General features: G+C 41.0%; 1 protein-coding gene across 1 annotated transcript in view; it reads left to right on the plus strand.

Moving 5' to 3' along the window:
• Positions 1-23,376, plus strand: part of MLLT10 (MLLT10 histone lysine methyltransferase DOT1L cofactor) — a 290,669-nt gene that overhangs the window by 174,813 nt on the left and 92,480 nt on the right. The window contains 3 exon segments of the mRNA XM_037837708.1: positions 4,692-4,795; positions 6,150-6,243; positions 8,101-8,196. Coding sequence (XP_037693636.1) covers positions 4,692-4,795; positions 6,150-6,243; positions 8,101-8,196 — 294 coding nt within the window.

Consider the following 23,376-nt stretch of genomic DNA (forward strand, 5'->3'; position numbering starts at 1 on the left):
GGATGTGCCTTTCTGCTTCTCCCTTTATTGGTCTCTTGCCCCTCCCCCAGCATTATTTTTAATAGATGGTAAGGGCTTGGGGCTTTCTCTTTCACTTTGATCCAGCCTCAGGGTCTTTGGCAGGCTCTGTATGTCTGGTCCTCAGCACTGCGGCTTTCTTTTCTCTCCTCCCAATGGCAGACTCTGTTTTGTACCTCCCCCCAGCTCCGGAAGACATCCGGTGGTATCCTTAACCGTCCTGGGCTCCCGGATCTCTCTGGCCCTTCCTCAAGTCCCACCTCTAACCAACATGGTTGTTGACCTGCGTCTTACCGGGGTTTGTGGCCAGTCCCTGGAGGCCTAAGGCCTTTGACAGAATGGTCTGGTTTTCCCTCAGGAGTACCTGATCCCCCCTTCACCCCTGTACCACCAACGGAGGTTTTTTCCAGTTTGTCTCACCATGTTTGATCTTTCCCATGAGCTCCTTATGAAGGTTCGTGGAAAGGAGTCTGTGAGCAAGTGTGGACTCCTGTTGTAGTCCTCAGTGGTTTTATGCCTTTAGAGATCTGTTAAAATTCCAGCTTGCTTTCTTCTTTGCTGCCTATATAGGGGCTTTGTCTTCGTCCTCTGTTGTGCCATTGGTGGATAGTCTGTACGTTCTTGCGGCTACTTGTGGAGGTACAGAGGTGAGTGCGTCTCTTTCAGGATGTCAGGCTGCTTGGTTGCCCTGTGACCCCAGATCTTTGAGAGTTTGAAGACAAGTTGCGATTTTGTACTTCAGGTAAACTTTTCTTGTTAGTTTTGGAGTAATGCTCTTTCTAGCTTTCTAGCTTAGGTAGTAGTGGAATTTGGCCCCAGAGTTCTTTTTTCCTTTTTTTTTTTTTTTTTTAAAGATGTCACTATTATTCCTTTTTTATTGGTATTATGGATGAGGCACAGAGAGGTTAAGTAATTTGTCCAACGTCATATAACTGGTAACAGGTATGGCCTGGTAACTCAGACTGCCCCCCAAGCTCCTGCTCTTAACCTTTGTGCTTTACCTCTTGACAACATCATGGCATGAAATCAGTATGATCCCACTTCCTCAAGGATACGTGCTGGTTAACTAGCCACATTGCCATGGGCACTAGGTGAGGGAATAAGTTACTCATTTGAAGTTGAACAAACTCATTCTGAGTCTCAAGGTGTGACCTTGTGGACATTTACAGAATCATTTGGTGTAAACCAAGGTAAAAGGTGCCTTAAGAAATGCTATTTCTGGTATCTGGAAAACTTTTCCAGAAGTCTTTGATGGGCCATCAGCACTGACAGAAGTTCACCAAAAGAACTAACGAGATGGTATGGAATAATTTGGTTTGGGGTTTGATTTTCCTTTTCCTTTTCCTTTCTCTTTTTCTTTTCCTTTTCCTTTTCCTTTCAACAGTTTTATTCACACACACACAATCCCCTCTAAGTGTATAATCAGTGGCTCCTGGTATAATCACTGTTACAACCCAGCTTAGCCCTAGAACTGAAGAACACACCAGGTACGGAGTCATGCATGAGTTTAATGGGACTTAACGTACAGGAGATGATTTGTTCCATGGTGGCACTGGGCTGGGAAAGATGGAAGTTAGTGCTGTGCAAAAGCAGGGGTGTCAGGGGGTAGTTTATAAGGGTTAGGACAAGGAGGGTGTGAGAACAGAGTTTCGGCCCTGTCTTGTGACACAAGGGTGTGGAGATTTGTTAGCAGCGGCAACCAGGGAAAGGGAGTTTCAATGCTTTGTTAACAATACATTTTTTTCCTCTCCTGGGGAGGTCTGATGACTTTTTTCTTTTTTTTTTTTTGTCCCAGCCAAGTAGGCAGTTATGTGACATCACTGTGGAAGGGAGGGGGCCCGGGCCCTGGGTCCCCATAATCACATGGTTAAACATTCACCACCACAATCAATATGAGAACATTCCCATTCTCCCAGAATGCTTTTGATAAGACTAACGCATTGTTTCTTTTGTTGAAAAAATTACATCAAAGTATTATTTTTTTTCTTTCTTTAAAAACTGAAAACTTTTCAGGCTGTCAATTTGCCTCTGATTATAGCTTTATCCACACATTTGACATTTTATTTGGATGTGTTTTTTTGGTTGGGACATTTTCTCAGTAATCCTCAGTTAATGTATACTTTTTCTTCTTGATCCAATCACTGTTTAGTCAGACTTTAAAAATTACCAAGTCACTTTTTATTTTCCTTCTTCTTTTTGGCTTCATGCTATTTTGTTTTTTTCCACTCTGTTGTTAGGTGCATGTAGGTTCATAATTGTTATATGTTCTTGTTGGATTGATATTTTTATCATTATACAATGCCTTTCTTTATTTCTAGTAACATATATATTTTAAAATGTATTTTGTTTGCTATAATGATAGCGGCTCCAGCTCTCTTATTCTTGCTGCTTGCATGGTATATCTCTTTTCATCCATTTACTTTCAGCCTATTTCCTTCTCTGTTTGGAGTCCTAAGTGTCCTTCCTATAGGTAGCATAAACTTGGAACTTTTCTTATAGCCCAGTTTGACAACTTCTGTCTTTTGATTGGATTGCTTAATTCGTTCACATTTAATGTTATCATTGATATGGTTGCATTTTTGACTGTCATTTTACTTTTTTTTTTTCCTTAAATCTCGTGACTACTTTGTTCCTCTGTTCTTTTATATTATCTCTTTTATCTTAAAGTGGATATTTTCTAGTGTACTATTTTTATTACTTTAAGGAATCTTAAGCTATTTTCTTGGGTTATTTTCTTAGTGGTTCCTCTAGTGCTTATAATATATATAGATCTCAACTTTTCAGAATCTACTTAATTCCAGTAAGATACAGAAAATTTGCTAATGTGTACATCCATTCCATGACCCCCCCTTTGTGTTGTTATTATAAATAATATGTTTATGTATGTTACAAACCCAATAATACATTGTTAAAATGATTGCTTTATATAATCCTATGTCTATTAAAGAAGCTAAGAGGAGATGGTGAATATATTTATCGAGTTTGTATGTGTGCGTGCATAAATTTACCATTTTTGTTCCTCTTCATTTCTTTATATAGTTTTTTAGTTACCTTCTGGTGTTATTTCCTTTCTCCAACCTGGCTTTATTCCCACCCCCTTCCATTGTATTGTTATTGTAAAATTATTGCATTCCTGTATTATAATGCCAGGTATATAATTTTATAGATGTTGTTTTTTGCAATTACTTTTACAATTAGTTAAAGGTCCTCTTGGCATACCTCCCTGGAATAGTGTTTTTGAAGCACAGGGCTGGGGATGAGAGACACTGGTGGCATGTTCCTGCAGGGATGGAATTGTAGTTCTAGATTAGGATAGAGGCTGGGGGTGGTGGGTGGGGGACCTGCCTGAGTTGAATGGCCATCACATGGAGCTGGGGGTGGTGGTGGGAGCAAGTTGTGGCTCAGATGCCATGTGCTCTCACTGGTTTTACTGAGATTTAGTAGATAAAGTTTTCTCCATTTGCTGTATGTCTTTGGGACAATTTTCAGAGTCTTTAAAGGATTGTTTTTCACCTGTTAAATGGCTTAATATCTGATTGACTTTGCGCGCTTCCCCAAATTTTGCCTTATAGAGGGTTATCCATCAGCCTGTGCCTCTTGGGTATTTCTGACCTGCTTCCTCCCAGCCCCAGCATGTCAGGGTGGGGGGCCAAATGGGAGCCATCACGCAGTGTCCTGGGGCCTCTTGGTGTGGCCTGTGGTCAGTGCCTTGTTCCTCTCACAGGGCTGTGGTGGGGACACTGCCTCACTGTCACAGCCCTGTGGGAGGAAAGAGGTGTACTGGGCAGTGTCCTTGCCCTGGCCTCGCGCTGGCCAAGATCCCTTCTAACTTGCAGGGTTGACGAGTCTGAGGACCGTGCCTTCATGAATTGTTCCTTAGGACCATTACCTGTGTGCATATTGTTTATGTTTTCATGTTTGTATTGTTTGTAAAAATTAGATTACCATCAGAAAAAAGGAATTCATTTTTTGAACCATAGTAGGTGTTCTGGTTTGCTAATGCTTCACTGGAGGATGGCCAATGGCGTCCGGAAAACCTCTGTTAGCTGGGAAGGCACGTGGCTGGTGTCTCCTCCAAGTTCTGGTTTCAAAATGGCTTTCTCTCAGGACATTCCTCTCTAGGCTTCAGCTCCTCTCCAAAAATGTCACTCTTAGTTGCTCTTGGGACATTTGTCCTCTGTCAGCTTCTCTGGAGCAAGAGTCTGCTTTCAACGGCCGTCTTCAAACTGTCTCTCATCTGGAGCTCCTGTGCTTTCTTCAAAGTGTCCCTCTTGGCTGTAGCTCCTCTTCAGAATGTCACTCACAGCTGCACTGAGTTCCTTCTGTTTGTCAGCTCATTTATATGGCTCCAGTGATTGAATTTAGACCCACTCTGAATGAGTGGGGTAACACCTCCATGGAAATTATCCAATCAGTGTCATCACCCACAGTTGGGTGGGGCGCATCTCAACGGAAACACTCAAAGAATTGCAATCCAGTCAACAGGGATACGTCTGCCCACACAAGATTACATCAAAGATAATGGTGTTTGGGGGACATAATACATTCAAAGCAGCACAGTAGGTTTGATCATAAGCCTGATCTTGACTTCTGAAGGTTATTATAAATTCAGATGCGTGTTAAGCCCTTGTATGGTTTTTGTTTTGTTTTTTGTTTTATTTCTCTACCCTAAGACTTGCTACATTTGCGATGAACAAGGAAGAGAAAGCAAAGCTGCCACTGGTGCTTGTATGACATGTAACAAACACGGATGTCGACAGGCTTTCCATGTGACATGGTAAGTGGGTGACAGTATTAAGTTGAAGACATAGGTACCCAGTAAATTTTACTGGGGTGATATTTACGTTCACATTTACTTTTTTGAAATAAAAAGGGTTCTGATAAATCACCAAAGTGAATTTGCAATCTGAGGGCCCTGGTTCAGATCTCCTATTCTATGTAAGCTTTAGTTTCATCTGTGTAAGGTACTGATCTTGAGCCCATATCCTTGATTTGTTAGGAGGACTGAGTGCGCGGAGGCAGGTGAAGGTAGGGCAGCCCTGGAGTGTTCGTCAGCATTCGGAAGTGGAAGCACTGCTCCCCCTGTGCCTCACAGGGTGAAGCAGACACCCGCATGCCCCGTGTCACAGTGACTGCTTCTCAAACTCTTGAGTTGGATATTTTTTCAGCGTACAACTTCAAGGGCCAAAGAATATTAAACGTCAAAATAGCCTGTATAAAAGGTAACAGTCCCCAGATAGAAGTTTGCGAACGATCCATGCACTTACTAATTTTAAGAACCAGGGTGTACCTGGCAGCCAGTCCAGGCACATGCTCATTTCCTGAGCCCCCAGTGCTGGGCTTTATAAGGGACAGTTTAGACTCTTTTGAGGGATGGAAAAATCTTTGATTTTTGTAGATTCTTACTACTGTACTAAATTTTCCAAAGATGAAAGTCCTGTTTTGGGTATGAGATATATACTAATTCTGTATTTTTGAAATATTATAAGTGAAAGGTCAAGTTGGCGAAATGATGATAATTTTAGCTAGTACTTTTTTTTAAAAAAATATGAACATCATAACTTTAGATTTCAATTCCATTTCTTCCTTTGTTCTTTACTGAAAAGCACCTCTTATGTTTGTCTTGCCTGCTGTGCTGTGACCTGAAGCATTTAGAGTTGGAAAATTAGTCCTTGCAAAAAAGGAATTTATTTTTCCTTTTAACAGTGTAACCTTCACCCGTGGGCTAAATATCATCACAAGTCGTTTCAGCCCTGTAGAGGCATGGCCTTTCCAGCTGTACTTGCAATACAGACTGAAAAAATAAAATCCAGTGTTAATTATGGAAAAAAGAATTTATCTTAAAGAAACTTAATGTCTATTTGGTGACATAAAAGATGCATAATTATTTATCCTTGAGAGAGATAGATGAAGAGTTAATTTTTAAACCGTAAATATAAGATAACGTTAAAAAAGATCAGTTGCAGGTTGGGGTGAAATGTACTTAGTCACAACTAGAATAAAGCTCTTTTTATATCCTTTTTGACGTAGAAATAGATTTTATTACAAATCGTACATTTGGAAGTGAATTTTATTTGTTTGTGTATAGCATGGTTTGGATTTTTACTCGCACACTTGGCTTTCATTTTCAGTGCGCAGTTTGCTGGACTCCTTTGTGAGGAAGAAGGGAACGGTGCGGATAACGTCCAGTACTGTGGCTACTGTAAATACCATTTCAGCAAGCTGGTAAGGCCTTGTCTTGACTCTAATATCAAAATGATAATAATTAGTTTTGATAGTTACTAAGGCAAAATTACAATTACTTTTGCCTAGATTTTTGCTTGAAATTATTTGCTTGGCATGGTCTCTATTAGACATTATTAATTAGGATCTATAACTTGAAAATAATTTACTTTGCTTTAATTCCTTAATAAAGGTGACTATTCTAAAATACTTTATAATATATATTAATAGCAGTAAATAGTATATGCTGGTATATTTTAGTGAAAAAAATAGATTTGTAAGGAACTCTTATAATTTAACATTACTTTCAATTAATTTGACTTTTGATATCTGATTATACATTTTGTGATTCTCCTGTCACTTGTTCAGATCTCATCTTAACTTTCTGCTTTATTACTATTGTCTATTTTATTTTTCACTTGTTTATGTTCATTTTTATTTATTAGGAAAGAGCAAAATTGAAATTGGGCTGTTCTGTAACTTCTTATTTAAAGACCTTGAGAAAAACATATTTAAAAAAAATCAACTTTGGGAATTTTTTTTCGATTTTGTCAATCTTTGCTGTTGTACACTAGCATGGATGATTGAGGTAGTACATTTGATTGACTGTCACATATCTGTATCCATGTTCCTTTGAATAGTCAATACTTCACTATCCCAAGTGCCTATTTCTCTTTTACTCAGTTGTAAATGATTTGTTTAAGAAGATTTAAGGCTTCTTAGTTTTTCTTGAGAATTTGATTTTTTAATTGTTACCTATGCCTTGTGAATGGGATTCTTGTTTTCTTTTTTGTCTTTTTAAATAAATAAGATCATTAGAGCCCTCTGACATTCTGATTCATGCATATGAAACACTTTGGAGTGTGTATATATACCATTTGATGCTGAAGGCTTTGATATAGTTTAATGACTGACAAGACTATTGAAGTGTTTTAAGAGAAGTTTTGAGGTTTTAAAATTGGGATTTTGCCTTCTGGATATTAAAAACATACTGGAATCTTCATTTTCTAAATGTGAGGCAACAGATAAAATACAGAAATAATGAAATGGAATTTGAAGTTTGTGCAAATTGCTAGATAGTAACATGCTGTTTTCCCATTTGCTGATTTGCGGGGAAAAGGTTTGTTTAATAATTAATAACATTGTATAAGCACTACCTTTGCTTGGTAGTTTGAACGTCTTTTATAGCCATTTTTGTGTAATTTACACCATTTAGTTATGGTACTACTAACTTTTACGCACTCCATGTAATTCTCATCTTTGTGCTTTATCATGCAACAATATAATGATTTTAAGCACAAATGTGTAATGCTTTTATTAATACTTTGTAAAATGCACAGGTCTAATACTGCCATTTCCTGTAATTTTTGTCTTAATGAAGTACAGAGAGACCAGTTTTTAGAAAACTGTATTCCTTAATGCTAAATGTTTGAGATTAAAAGGCTTCTTGCTTTTCCTAGTGGCATGAAGTAACTCTTCAAATATTTGCTTTTCAATACTTCTAGTCTTGTCATCCTTCTGTAAAATGGCATTCTCTCTTTTGGTTGAAAATTGTTTTTAAAGTGGACATTGAAACCATGCTGTAACTTGTTTGAAAATTGAAAATCCATTTTCACACATTTTAATAAATGTACAAAAAATATGGCATTAATGTTAAATGTAGGGTTAGATTTTCCTTTATAATGCATTAGATAATGTAAGTATGGTGTTTAAACTAGATTATATAGATTGAAATTGTGGGACTTTTTTTCCTCAGTAGACATTCAAAATATACCTCAATTTTAATTGGTTTAAACTTAAAGATTCTTTTGAAGAATTTTATACACATATACATATATGTATATATATTTTCTTTTTTAGAAGAAGAGCAAACGGGGATCTAATAGATCATATGATCAAAGTTTAAGTGATTCTTCCTCTCACTCTCAGGATAAACATCATGAGAAAGAGAAAAAAGTAAGTGATTTGTTGTTGCTAAATATGTAGCACATCTACCTTAACAGAATTTTTTCTTTTTTAGTTAAAATTTAGTTCTTGGTAGCTGAATGGAGACATTGAAATATAGGAAAGTTTTTACTGTGAAGGAGTAAGTTTCTACTATAAGTCAAGGAGTAGCTTAAAAATAATGCCGTATTTCTGAATACCGTTCTACCCTTTCATCTGGAAACCTGAAGCACAGCTCGACTGAAAGCATGTGGAGAGGTCTCTTGCATGTTGTTACTGTGCTTATCTTGGGAAACCTTTAGGGAGAAGTTTGTTGATATATGTTGCTAAGTGATTATCACTTCACATGTAAGTAAATATCTCATCAACTTCTTTCTTTTATAATAGAACAGTTTGAAGTTCTGTCATTCTAGGTTTTTTTTTTTTCCCCCAGAGGTGCTAATGGTTTATTATTTTTTCTCATGGCCAAATGTTACTCCATTTGTTTGAGAATATATTGTCTTTTGATTAAAACACTAAAAGCTTGCCTAAATATTAATGTCTTCTTCTGACTAACGTGTTTTCTGCTTACATTTATATTTACTTACAGGGATTTAATTAATTTTTAATAAACTAAAAATAAGTACTGTAGAATTTCTCATAATAAGTATATAATTCTTTCAGAATATGTTGCCTCTATAGGATGTTGCTAGGAGTTGATTTTAAAGAAGTGCGCTTATGAAGGACATCTTTGACTAGAAAAGAATGTTATTCTTAAACAGTTGTTATAAACTAGCTTTGAAAATATTTCTGTAGATCATGTTTAAAAACTAGATTATGTTAACAGTTTCACTTTTGTGAATACTTGGGATTTGGGGAGGTGATTGAAATGCTAATGTACTGTTAATTTAACATTTTCAATTTGAATTTATGTTTGTGCCTTTTTTCAGGGTAATCATTTTAAAAACTTAAATATTTGGTTTTGAGATTAAATATTCTGATTTTGGGTAAAATAATGGTTATAACTTTATGTTCAACTTTAGGGCACCTTTTTAGGGTTTTTTTAGGTCTCAGGCAGCAAGTATGCATATTTATCTTGATTTCTTTATCAGATAAGAGTGGTTCTGTGATTAAGTGATAATGGTAGGGTTCTGTCTTGCACAAGGTCTATTGCTGTTTGGATTGCTAATGGAAAAATGGCAGCGGGTCTCCCCGGCCTTCCTCCCACCCCCACCCCCAGCTCTTAACTCTGAAATTATTTCAAACTTAAAGGACAGTTGCAAAAATAAGACAAACCCCATACGGAGAATCCATCATACCCACACCCACCCCCCCAGATCCACCAATTTTCACATATTGCCACCTTTGCCATATCATTCTAAGTACTATCTTTCTGTCTATCTTCTGAACATTTGAGAACAGGTTGCACATGTCGTACTCCTTGAATGCAGTACTTCCGTGAACATTTCCCATGAACAAGGATATTCACTCATGTAATCACCTTAAGTGCAGTTATTAAGTTTTTCGCTTTAGGAATGAAGTAGATTTTGCATTTTATGATATTTTTGGGTGATTGTTGGATATTAAATTTAAAACAATTGTATTTAGTCAACATTGTTTAGCGTTAAATTTTAGAATTTGGTATTTTCATTAGTATGTAAATGCTGTTTAGATTGTCCTTTAGCATATACTGATGAATGAGATTTACTGATAACCTGTAAAAGATGAGGTAAAAATAACAAATTTATTATTACTATTTTTGTAATAAGACTTGTTTGCTTCTCTTGGGAATATTTGGGAAGGCACTTTTATTATGGTATGATATTAAGTGATTTGATAGAGATGAAAAGGTTGTGGGTATTTATTTCATTGAGATAATCTTATACCAGTTCATTGCTCCTCTGACTGACTGCTTCCCACTCCTCAATGCTAATTAATCCATAACTTACCACAAGTGCACTACTGTACGTGGTTTATCCTTGCGTATTATACGGAAATTCACTCAGTCCCACTTTCAGGTGCCAGCAAGCCATCTGTCCTGCTACAGTGAGAGGGGATTTCCCCTCCCCTTACTTGCCCTTGATTCCAGACTGTTGTTAATGGCTGGCAACAGACTCAGAAGCTATTGCCAATATCAGCTCTGTTAGGGTGGGCTGGGAGTTGTGGAAGGCAGATTTTTTCGTTAGTGTTTTCTGAACTCCAGGGGTTGACTGGACTTCCCTTTGGTTGAGGGCTACTATCTCTTTGAATAGAATTGCACCCCATTCTTCTGTGTCCCGCAGTTAGAGAGTTGTGGGTACTTCTCTGTTTCTTTTTAAAAGTCTTTGGCATTCATATGGACTGCACTCCCCTTTGTCCAGTGAATGGATGGATGAGTAGAAAAGGGGGGGGGCACCCATGTTCTTTTTTCCTTTAATTGTTCTTTTTCACTTAAGTTTTTATTCTTATTATTTTTGTGTGTGGTAATGAAAATGTTCAAAAATTAATTTTGGTGATGACGCACAACTATGTAATGGTACTGTGAACAATTGAATGTATGCTTTGTATGACCTCATGGTATGTGAATATATCTCAATAAAATTGAATTCAGACAAACAAACAAAAAGTCTTTGGCATTGAGAGTCACCTGTCCCTCCCTTCCCATTTTCCCGTTCCTGTTGGAAATCTTGCACTCAGTGATGAAGCAGTAAAAACAAAGATTTAAGAGAGACAGCTTTTCAGGAACGGCAGGGTGTGTGCTGGGGAAGAGTGGCATGCAGTGAGCCCAGTGTTAGCAGTGCGGTCGTAGACCTCACTGGGGCCAGAGGACAGCCGGAAGGACTAACATTTTTAAACTGTAATAGTTACAGACTCTGAGAAAAGTTGCAGAAGTACTGCAAATAATTTCTCTACACCATTCACCAGATTCCCAAAATATTAACAATATACCACGTTTGCTTTATCCTCTTTCCCCTCTCTTTTCTTTTTCTGAACCATTAGAGTCAATTGCAAACATAGTGCTCCTTTAGCCTAAATACTTTAATATACAGTTTTAATAAAAAGTGCAGTTTTCTACATGATTGCCGTGCAGTTATCAAAATCAGTAAATTAACATTAAAGAACCATTACCTGTCTGCAGACCCCATGCAAACTTTGCCCATTAATACCTTCCATACCAAAAGAAATACATATATATTTTTCCTGGTGCAGGATCTAATCCAGGATCACATGTTGCATTTAGTTATCTTGTCTCTTCAGTCTTTATCTGTCTGGAATCATACCTTATTCTTTCTTATCTTTCTTGATCTTCGTATCTCTGAAGCTCTGTTGTTTGGCAGGTTCTCCAGGGCACTGCTTTAGATCTTCCTGTGGTCTTAGCAATGAATTTTACAGCCGCACCCTTGCTTTTCTGACTGTGGCCTAGATTTCATCTTTGTCTGGGAGCCATTTCTTAATTTTTGCATCATTTGCTGTCTGCAGAGACTGGGAATTTTCAACAGTAGCAACTCCTGGTTCCTTTTTATCAATAGTCCTTGTTTTGGCTTATCTCTATACTCTTTCTTTCTACCATAAACAACTGCAGCCTCAGCTATATGGAAATCTCTTTAGTTAAATCATATAGTTCATTAGATTCATTTTCTCTTTTTCCTGTTACAACAGATAACAGTATTGCAAAACTTCCAGTCACCATATAACAAGGACCCTGTTTCCTTCAATTTCCAATTATATTCCAGTTCTAATTGCATGCCCCTCACTTTTCTTTATGTTCTCCATAGCAGCCTCCTCAAAGGCCCCAAGGGCTCTAGTCACAGTCTCTTGAGTGTTCTTCAGGCATTCACTGATAATCTGGAAGTCTTTGCAGCTTCTGCCTACTGCCTTTCAAAGTTTGCCTGATGTCAGACCACTCCTGCACTTCTATGCTTTTTGTCACAATCACATCCTACCCCTTTTAAAAAAATTTGTATTAGTTACCGATTGCAGCTTAACAAATTACTCAACAATGTCTGGCTTAAAATTGCAGTAAACATTGATTGCCTTTTATAGTTTCTGTGGATCAGGAATTTGGATTTAGCTGCATGTTTCTGGCCCAAGCTGGATATTTTCTGGCTCAGGGTCTCTCATCAGATTGCAGTCAAGATGTTGACTGGGGCTGCCATCATGTGAAAGATTGACTAAGGCCCAAGGATCTGCTTCCAAGATGGCCTACTCACATGGCTAGCAAGTTGGTGCTGGCGGAGACCTTAGCTTCTTGCTGCATGGACCTTGCCATAGGGCTCTGTGATGACTCTTATGGCTTTAGATCTCTTGGAGTTAGTGGTCTAAGAACACCCTGTGACCTAGCCACAGAAGTCACACACTGTCTCTGTGCAATGTTGTGTTGCCATGTGGGTCAACCCTCTTCATTGTGAGTGGAGGCTTCGTAAGGGCATCTTGCAGCTTGGCTGCCAAGCCCTGAGAATCGGGCAAGTATCCTGTTTCTTATCAGATTTTCACCCACTAGTCCATTGATGATTCTAGCCTGAAATAAATAGTGGTTGACAAAGGGCGATTTTCTAATTCCATCATTCCTTCTGTATCCAGTAGTTGGCATTCTACTGTAAGGAAGAGCTTCCTCCTCTCCCCTCCTCCCAGCCTCCCTCCCTCACTTCCTCAGTAGTGGGGAAGAGAGGAGTCTATAGAGGAAATCAGGCAGTAGCCAGAGATGTAAGAGGAAAGCTAGGAGAGATTGGTGTTTGGAAGCCAGGGGAAATGAATATAGCAAGGAGGGGCAGTGCTCACCAGTGTTAGGTGCATATGGAAGGTCAAGTAATCTAAGGATAAATATATGTCCTTTGGATTTAGTCCTAAGGAAGAAGTTGATGACCATTGGGGCAAGGAGTTTCGATGTAGTGGTGGGGGAAGGAGCTAGTTGAATTTGATGGATGAGTAAATGGGTAGGTAGAATAAATGGAAGTGGATAGTGAGAGTCCTTCACTCTTTCAGAGTCTCTGGTATGAAGAGGAGGAGGGAAGTAGGGTAACAGCGGGAGGAAGGCTGAGATGGAGGACAAGTGGTAGACAGAGGAAGAACACTGTCCTTTGTTTTGGTGTGGCAGGAAGAAAAGCAGCACACAGCTGAGTAACTGGGTCACCTGGATAATGGAGCAGAGAAAGTCGGTTTGGGCAGAATCCAATGGGAGGATTGCCTGGAAGATGGAAGTAAGGCAAGTAAGTTGTTTTCTGGAGTGCTTAAAGCAATGGATTGTGTGATCTAGATTGGATCAAAATGTAGTGAAACCAGGGAAGGGGGCATCTAGATTTGGAAGGAATGTAGGAACAAGGGTCTGGATTGAGGCCCAGGTACATGGCAGAAGGAAGAGTGTGAATGGACTGCCCCATGGTGGAGAAAGAGTACATCAGAGTGCTTTAACATTTCATTGGTCTGTTTTGGTTGATGACAGTATCCAGGTGTTGGGAAACAATTCTCCATGGGTCTCCCATGTGCACATCTTGTGAGCAGAGGTCCTGGTTGCTGCCTTTGTTCCTTTGTATGGCAAACAGCCTTTGAAAATGGATACGTTGCCATTCAGAGTAAAGGGCAGGTTTGCTTATAGCTGTGGAAGATGCAGAGATAATATCTCATATCTCCTGGTGAATGGGCAGACATGCTTTCTGTCCCCATTTGGGTTCCCCAAGCCCAAGATTCCTCCTTGTAATGCCAGCCACTGTGTATGTGAAAGCCATCTGGCCCTCTTCAGATCACCCTGTTGGTATTGGGGCACCAGGAACTGACACGAGTGCTGAGGCCCTAGCTACTTCTCTTGCAAGGATTAGAAAAGGGTACTTTGTGTCCAACCCAGGAGTCTCAGGTCCACTCCCAGCACCCATGAAACTGGTGAGCTAACTTATTAGCTTGCAAGTAGGGTAAAATCCCAGATGCTTCGTAGTTTTTGACACCAAGCTGTGGTCATAGGCACGCTAAAAGAAAGTTGAGGTGAAAGCTCTGGAGGTGAGGACGTTCAGGAACTGTGAGGAGTATCTGCCTAGGCTTGACCTGATCGGGTCACACACCCACCCTAATGGCCTGGGGTGTTAGGATGTTGTGGTTCACGCTAAAAGAAAGTTGAGGTGAAAGCTCTGGAGGTGAGGACGTTCAGGAACTGTGAGGAGTGTCTGCCTAGGCTTGACCTGATCGGGTCACACACCCACCCTAATGGCCTGGGGTGTTAGGATGTTGTGGTTGCAGATCACATGAGATAGGGAAGAGCTACCTAAAGGATAATGACGGCAGGCAGAAACAAGAGAAGAGGAGTTACCCATTATAGTACAGATAACGGAACCAGGCTGTAACACCCAGGGCACTTGACTCCCCAGTTCATGGGCTTTTTTTTTGCTTCACCCTGTCCTTTACTTGGAGGTGATAAATTACATTTATTTAGGAAGTTAGAGGATTCAGATCTTTAACAAATTTACCTTTTTTTTTTTTGGTATTAGTATAAATGAGGATATTTTCACATAATCTAAAAAGAATGCTTATGCAAACTATCTCACATGAATCCTCTACTCTGTTCCACAAGGTTCTTACTTAGACAGATTAGTATTGGCGAGAAGAGATTTGTAAAGAGCTTGGAGCTTAGAAAAGATAGAGGTCTTGTCAAAAGAGGATAAACATCAGCGTGCCATCAGTTAAATGACATGTCTGTAAAACAGAATTTTATGGATAACTGAATTGGCTGAGGGTTAACTTCTTGATTTGGTAGAGTTGTCTTTTGTAAAGTTGAGATTGCACTGCATAAGGAACTGCCTAAATTCACTTTGGTATTTAGAGTTGGCTATTTAGAGTCATAGAATCATGGAAATTAAGTGATCATAACCAGTTGTTTTCTAGTAGTAATACAAATATTAATATATTATCTGTGACAAGCTATCTGATTTAATTGAATTCCCTAAATCCTTATGAAATACCTATTCAATTCAAGAAACTGTACTCAATTCCTGGGAAAACAAGTGACAAATCTAGACAGTCACAATCAAAATTAGATAATTTGTCTAGAGTTAGGTGTTTGGGGCATAACAGTGGTAGAATCCAGTTAATTTTTTTTAACATATGTGCTCTTTCCATACTGCTTCACTTTTGTGTGTTTTAGAAATATTGCTACAATCAAAGCCAGTGTAAAAAGTAAATAGGTATAATTTTCCTGAAAAGCTATTTTGCAACTATATTTCTTCTTGTCTAATTTGCCACTGACTGTAAGATAGACTTTTCTGTACCACCAAGACAAAAAAAAAAGTCTAGTAAATCCTGGCACAGCTTCATTGTAGTAGACACCATTATTTCAGCGATTTAAAGTGTTGTAGAATCTGTTAAATATGGCATGCCAAGAACTTCAAGTTCATATCCTTTTACCTAAAAAGTATTCAATACAAAGTGAAAGACTTACATATTGGTGATTTTTTTTTTTTTAAATCACTGTTTAGCTGTTTATAGTTGTACATTGGAAATGACCTAAATACGTGCAACATTTTGGCACCTCTGCATAGTGGAATATTGTGCTGTGCCTCAGTTTCCTCTTCTGCATCCAGGTGATGACTTCAGTGCTTCCCTCACAGGGCTGGTGCGAAGACCGAGTTAATACACGTAAAATGTTCTTGCACATACTGCCTGTATCTCCTCATCTCAAGGTCCTTCACTTCAGCACACCTGCACAGCCCCTTTAGCCATGTAAAGTAACATACTCACAGGTTCTGGGACATCTTTGGGGTCACTGTTATGCCCACTGCAGAAGTACTGTCTGGTGCCATGAGAGCAGCCTGTGGCGTGCCTGCTAGCACAGTGACGGCACACATTTTGGGTCCGTGTAGCAGGCACTGAGGCTGAGTAACTGCAGCTGCCCGATGGATGCCTTTGGTTTCGGCTTAGCTGAACCACCAGTGAGCCCCCCCACCTCCGGTGGGCTCTGTGAATTGTGGTCCACATTAAGCCAGTAGCTGCACTTAACAGTGTACAGCTGAGACGCTGCTGGGGCCAGGACCCTGTGTTCTTGAATATATCATTTCCAGTTGACTACTGAGACTTTGGGGGCCCTTCCCACATTGTTAGCTGTTAAATTGGACTTAACATTAGGTGTCTTAAGCCAGGGAGTCACAGGTCTCCCATGGTCAGTTCAGTTTTGACAAGAGCCCAGGAGCATGCTCAAGGCTGCTTTTCAGAAGGGGTGCACCTGGTATCCTTGTCAGGGGGCTGATGAGTCCATAGCCCCAGTGGGTGCCTCTGCGTGGAGGCTGCCTCTCTGCCAGACGCTCCAATTGGCAAAATCATCAATCACAGAAACTTGTAGCTCGGAAGAGTCGTGAGGATGGCAGGGCTCTGTTCCAGTTTGCTAATGCTGCCGTTATGCAAGATACCAGAAGTGGATTAGCTTTTATAAAGGAGGTGTATTAGGTCACAAGTATACAGTCTGAAGGCCATGAAAGTGTCCAGACTAAGGCACCAACATGAGTATACCTTTACTGAAAGAAGGCTGATGGTGTCCAGAAAACCTCTGTTAGCTGGGAAGGCATGTGGCTGGTGTCTGCTGATACCGGATTATGTTCCAGCTCCTCCCTAAGCTCCTGTGCGTTTTTCAAAACGTTGCTTTTGGGGTGTTCTGTCCTCTCTTAGCTTCTCTGGAGCCAACTCTAGGCTAGCATTCTCAAAGTGTCACCAGGTGTCTGGGCCTTGGCTTAGCACATCTCGGGGCGTTTTCATCTCTCTGCTCTCTGTGTGAGCTCTCTTTAAAGGGCTCCAGGAAACTAATCAAGACCTGTGCTGACTGGGCAGGGTCAAATCTCCATGGAAACATCCAATCAAGAGTTCATACCCTAATCAAAAGATTAAGACATCTGCCCTTACAAGATTGCATTAACGAATATGGCTTTTTCTGGGGAACATAATAAATGCAAACTGGCACAAGCCCTGAGTGTAGAAGGCATGCTATTGCTTGCTGCACAGCTTCAAGCACAGTCTGTTGGTTTGGGCCCTCCCTAAAGGATATTTACTTCAGGATGGTGGATATAAATACAGGGCAAAGTGGAATGTGGAAATGAGGCACATAGAGCCTGCAATGCCTTACGAGTTCACTAAGTTGCTGTACCTCCTTTTTGGTGGTAGTAGTCGGGGCTCTTCAGAGAAAGTTTTCCTTGACTGCCAAGGGATTGGGTGTTGCACATCCACCCACATAGTTCCAAGAAACTTTATTTGTTGAAACATCCCCTGAATTTTATTGGGGTTTTTCACCTAACTCTGCTGGCAAAGTTGCAGTAACATCACAGAGGCATTGCCACTGAGGTTTCTGACTTACCAACCAGTAGCAAAAGCTTTGGAAATCAAAGGATAGAGGCATTTGCACTAAACCCTGACATACCTACTGGTGGCACTACACCCTTAAATTGGAGGCCTTGCCACATGTGTGGGAGCTGATCTTGATCCTAGGGTGTAAGTGGTGTGGTAAAGAAAGCGTCACCCTTTCCAAGACGTCCTCCCGAGGACCTCAGTCTGTTTAATAGATTGAGTCTGTAATAGCTGGGGATGGTGGCGTGACATCCAAACTCAGTTGCCTATCAGTCTCCAGCCCCTGCCAACCTTTTTTTCCCTGGCCTTGCAGGATCATGTGTTGAGATTGCATCTCTTGCTTCCCCTGCTCCTTTTCAAGGCCTCAATCAAAGATGTAGAGTCCCTTTGTCTTCTGGAATTCTACTGGTTTCTGTCAGACCATTCTGGACAGGAAGCTTTGAGGAGTGGTTTGTTTGTCACACCAGCACTTCTCCATGTGCCCCCTTTCTTGACTGGGAGAACGCTCTTTGGCACTTGTGGGATGTATAAAGATAAGCACATGCAACCCAGAGATCGGCAAACTTTCTTCATAAAAATCTAGATTGTAAATATTGTAGGCTTTGGGGACCACAAACTATTTTTGTCATGTATCCTTTTAAAAATTTTTTTCCAACTGTTTAAAAATGAAAAAACAAGAACAAGAACAACAAAACCCTGTTCTTAGCTTGGGTGTCATAGTGTGCTGAGCCCTCATAGGTCGATTCTTGCTGTGCCTCCAGACGCACCAGCAGCCACAGAAGCACGGTTAATTGCCCAGAGGCCCCACCTGCAAAGGCCCCTTGGCTTCCTTTCCCCTCTGTGAGTCAGGCCCGCTGATGTGGGGCACTTTTTTCTTCCATGAGTCTAGATGGGACAGTGATCTGGGTGCCCCATATCCAACAGAGCCACAGACAAGGGCCCTTTCCCCTCCCCAGTTCCCCAGCGTACTCGGGAGGGTGCACATGGCCTTCAGGCCCCCCACCCCCGCCACCCCTTGGAGACAAGAAGACTTCATCTGCACCTCTAAACATCATTCTCCTCCCCTTAGAGCGGGAGGGAGGATGGACAGGGTAGCTCCACATCACCCAATAAGCCTTTCAGTTTTGAGTGGCATAGTAGCATCCATGGGTTAGCCAGAGGCCCTTGGAGTGTTTTTTTGCCCTCACTGGATAGTAGACGTGGCTTATGTCATCTTTTGACACCCCCTGCCTCAGCTGCCATGTCCATGTGGCTTTTTCTCTGGGACCGTGGAGCTTGCACCTTTGGCTGACTCGGGCTTGGCTCACCTTAATCTGGGGCATCTGCTTCCCCATTTCTGAGTTACTCTCTCGAGTTCTCAACTCGTTTCAATATAAGGGCTCAGAGAGTTTTCCAGGCTGGAGGTGTGGATTGTAAGAATTCATCCAGATTCTGTTGGGCAAGTTTCTCTTTCTCCAGAGGGGCACTTTATCAACATTGTAAGTGCTGTATCATCAGAAATCCATCCCAGCACGTCAGAGCCCAAGTACTAGTCATGGTCTCATAGAATTTCCTGGGAGAGCTCCCTGAGGGGGAGAAGCTGTCTTCTAGCAGCCAGGATCCACTGCAGAAAGCTCTGAGTCCTGTTCCTGTCGTCGGTGTGTCGGTTTAAGGTTGGCATGATAGATGGCAGGAGGACTGCCTGTGCCCTCCTCCCCCAAGTGAACCACCAGTGGGTACTTGCCAGTTTTCCTCCTGTCATGCTCAGTGTGGGCGATTATCCCCGAAACAGTGGTCCGAAAGGGCAGATCCTCTGCACGCCCGGGATGAATCTGAGTGCCAGTTATTACGGTGGGCGGAACTGGGGTTGCTGCTGGGTTGGTGAGGAGGGCTCCCCCCACACTCCTGTCCCCTCCATTTCTCCTCCCCTCCTGAGAAGGCTCAGGGGCCAGCAGAGCACCATTTGGGCAGTACTCAGCCTGCAGCCTCCTCCACAGCTCTTCTTGCTGACGGGCAGGACGGGAGGAGCGAGGCCCATTCCCACATGGGCAGCCACCCAGTTGGCTCAGTGTTCCTGCCCACATCCCACAACATTGGCCTGTTAAGTCCCCACCCTTCTTCTTGCATAAAGCCATCTCTCTGACAGCGTCGCATTCTTGTCACCAAACTGTCAAGAACTGTGAAAGGGATCTGTGATTTTACCCCACTTTGAAAGTAGTGAGTTAGGACACAGGGGACTTCGGGGTCAGAGATGAAGGACAGTTAATTACTTTGAGCAGTAGCAGTAGGCAGAGTTGGAGCATCTTTGCACTGTTCCCCAAGACCCAGTGCCCATTTGGGCAATGCAGAGAACACCAGATAGTGTCTGCCCATGCTGTTGGCTGCATTTTAGGAGAGAAGCCCTGAGCTTAGGGCACCCCAGTCTCCTGAAAGAGACCATCAGCCTGTTTCTGCTCTAAAGAGAGGCATTCTCTGTCTTCCAACGCTGTGGAATGTGCATACAACCTTGGAAGGGCAGTCAAGGACGGTGCACAATATTGTTCTCACTGGCAAGACATTCAGAAGTGCAGAAGAGCCATGAAGGATTGTCTCCCCATCACAGAACAGTTCTCTCACACTATCATTAGCTTGACACAGTGTTTATTTTGCATTCATAACAAACTCCAAAACAGGTGTTCCGTATAGACAGGCAGCTCCTTCGGAGCTGTGAATCAGTGACCCGGGTTCCTTCCATCTTGTGACTTTAACTGGCCTTTGCACCACAGCCGTTTAATTTTTCTGGAGCTTGGAGGATGATGTTGGTCAGAGCTTGTGGCGGGGCGTGGAGCCCTGATGTGGCTCACTCCACTCTCTTGATCGGGGGGGGGGGGGGTGTCCTTGGGGCTCAGAGCAGTTTTGGCCTTTGCTCTATGTTAAATTGGTTGCACACTTGCCGTCAGTCCTTTACCTTGGCTTCTCCAGTTTATGTTCTCCAGAGCATCTCTAAAATTGGCCAGATTTTATTGTTGAGTAACTTTTTTCAAGAATATTTTCTTAGAACCTTTGTTGTCTGAGTTCCTTCATGATCGAGAATGTTTCTTTCTTTTAAGTTTTGAATTATACCTTGGCTTTGTATAATGTTATTGGGTCACATGTTCTTTCTCCTAATATGGCCAATGGGCCTGTTAAATTATGGAGATTACCAACGACAGCCCCCACCCCTTTACATTCACTAAGTTTAACTATGTTAAGTCTTGGGGTTAAACATTTTGTAACAGAATTTTTCAGAATGGTCTTTCGCTTTTCATTTGTGGACTTTATTTTGTATTTCATGCTTGAATATATCTTCTATTTCCCATTTTTTGAATTCTCTACCTCAAGGGCATAGGTTATCTTATATGTGATTATCTTTGTTTTCTATAGCTGGTAGCCTTTTTTTGATTTCTTTTGTACCTGGCTGCTTCTTTTGTGTACTGTGATAGTTTTTCTTCCTGTTCCTGTGGTGGCATGGAGCTGTGTACCCCAGAAAAAACATGTTCTTAATCTCATTCCATCCCTGTGGGTGTGAGCCTGTTGTAAGTAGGAATTTTTGGTGAAGTGATTTCAGTTAAGGTGTGGCCCAGCTGAATGAGGATGAGTCTTCATCCTGTTACTGGAGGCCTCTTTAAGCAGAATGGCATTCAGACAGAGAGAGAGAAGGAGCGGAGGTCCACAGAGCCCAGACAGGAGAGGCCACTATGTGCGTCACCAGTGGACAGGAAAGCCCAGGACCCAAGATGGCCGGCTGCCAGCCCAGAATGCCCGAGTCTTCTGAGAGAAAGCAGAAGACTTGATGATGCCTGGATTTTGGATTTTTTCTAGCCTCAAAAACATTAGCCAATAAATGCCTGTTGTTTAAGCCAACCCATTGCATCATGTTTGTTCTGGTAGCCAGGAAACTAAAACAGTTTCTATTTTATTTAATGATAATGTTTTAGTCTTCAGTTTGTCACTTTGGTTCTGCAATCCCCTTTTACCTGTATCTGTTTTATCGTCTTGTTCTTGAGCTTTGTTTGAACTTATGTTGTGCTTTTTATGTAGGTAGGGACAGTTTTAAGAAATATCTTTTAAGTTGAATTCTTTCTACTATTAGGTTGGGATTTTTGCCTATCTTATGCTTGGTTATGCTCTATGTGTTTTTTATTTGTTGACTATAGACTCTTTGCTGTGAGGCTCTTTTTAGACATTTGATCCCTTATAATTTAGGTAATGTCTGAAATCTCTTCTGTCCATTTTTAAGACCATTGGGGGCTAAGCATTTTATCTTAATCTGAAGTCACAGGGAAGGCTCAGATGGAGTATACAAGCTCCGCTAGGACAGTGTTACAGATTGAACCTGTCCCATGCCCTGGTCCTGGGGTGGGAACCCATTTATAAAGAGGGTCTGAGGAGATGTTATTAGCTAAGATGAGGCCAGTGTAATGAGAGTCCTTATAGTATAGCAGAGGAAATTCAGATAGAGTAGCAGACAGATGCAGAGAAGGACAGCTGTGTGATGGAGGCAGAGTTGACTTAGGGATGGCCGGCAACCCACCACCAGAAGGCTACAGACTTCAGAGAAAGCACGAGCCTGCCAAAACCTTGATTTTGGAATTTTAGCCTCCAAACCTGCCAGCCAATAAATTCCTTTGTTTGAGCCAACCAGTCTTTGGTGTTTATTACAGCAGCCCTGGCAATCCGAGATAAGCAGTATGCAGTTTTTGGTAGAACCTCAGGGTCAGCTCTCTCTTCTAATACTTGATTAAATGTCTTATGCTATACCGTATTGGTGTGTCTGATTCCCATGGGAGAAAACCCTGGGGTTTTATCAAATTCAACTTTACCTGGGACCTTTTACTTTCAGAGACTTGGCATCTCTTCACTCCACCCTGTTTTCCCCATTTATCACCCGAAGCCAGTACTACTCCTTCAGCAGAAAAGGAAAATATTTTGTAGGCAGGAAAACAGGAAGATAAGATTGTGTGTCTCTAGTTTTAGGGGTTTTAGTGATATCCTCAGAATTCTAGCAAATTGGATGTCGGATTAAAACTGAATCCTGTAATTCAGCCTAAGGCAATTTCCATCTATTTCTAGAATCTTCTACCTGGCTGCCAGTTTTTGTTTTAATACATTGTTACCCTCCCACCCCCCTCTCTCCCCAGTTTGGTTGCTGTTGAGTTTGCTTGATTGGTTGATTTTTACTGATTTTAGTTTTTTAATTTGTTAACAGTGGGAAATTTTGTGATGATTTCACATCACCTTTTTAAGCACTGGACATTCCTTGTTTTACTTGAAATTGGGTTGTTTTATATTTATAATGATATTTCATGTTATTTGAATATAGGCACTCATTCCTTGCTAGAAATTTGCTAAATTTTTACATGAAGAATTAAGTTCTCTTTTAATAATTCATATATTCTTGTTCTTTCTTTATGCCTAAATATTAATTTCTGGTGTTGGGCTTCCTAATGAATTCTTCTTGGCAGTTTAGTTACAATAAAATTGTTTCCTACACGCTAGCAAAACTTTGTTTAATAATTGCCTAGAACATTTCTGGGAAGTAACCTCAAGCTCAATATTGTATTCTTTCTAGACTTCACCTTCTGATTTGCTCCACACATTTCTGCCCGTGGCTCACTGTGTGCTCTTTTCAAAGCTCGGAGGATCTTAATCCTGGGGCTGAAGACATGAACATGTGTTAAGTATTATCTTTGCTGTCTTTTTCTATTCCCCTCTACCAATTTCTTTACCCTTTCTAGTTTGAAGACAGGAAGCATTGGCCCTGGCCCTTGGTTGTTCATCCTGCTTTAAAACTCTGAAGTTGCTCCAAAACTTAGGGAAAAACTCTTGTATGATTGTCCTTAGCTGCTGCTGCTTTGTTGTTGTTTGTTTTGTTCTGCTTTTAACTGTGTTGGTTTATTTGGAACAATTCTTCAGCGCATGAAGGTT

This window comes from Choloepus didactylus, chromosome 5 (genome assembly GCF_015220235.1).
Source record: "Choloepus didactylus isolate mChoDid1 chromosome 5, mChoDid1.pri, whole genome shotgun sequence".
In the NCBI taxonomy this organism is placed as follows: domain Eukaryota; kingdom Metazoa; phylum Chordata; class Mammalia; order Pilosa; family Megalonychidae; genus Choloepus; species Choloepus didactylus.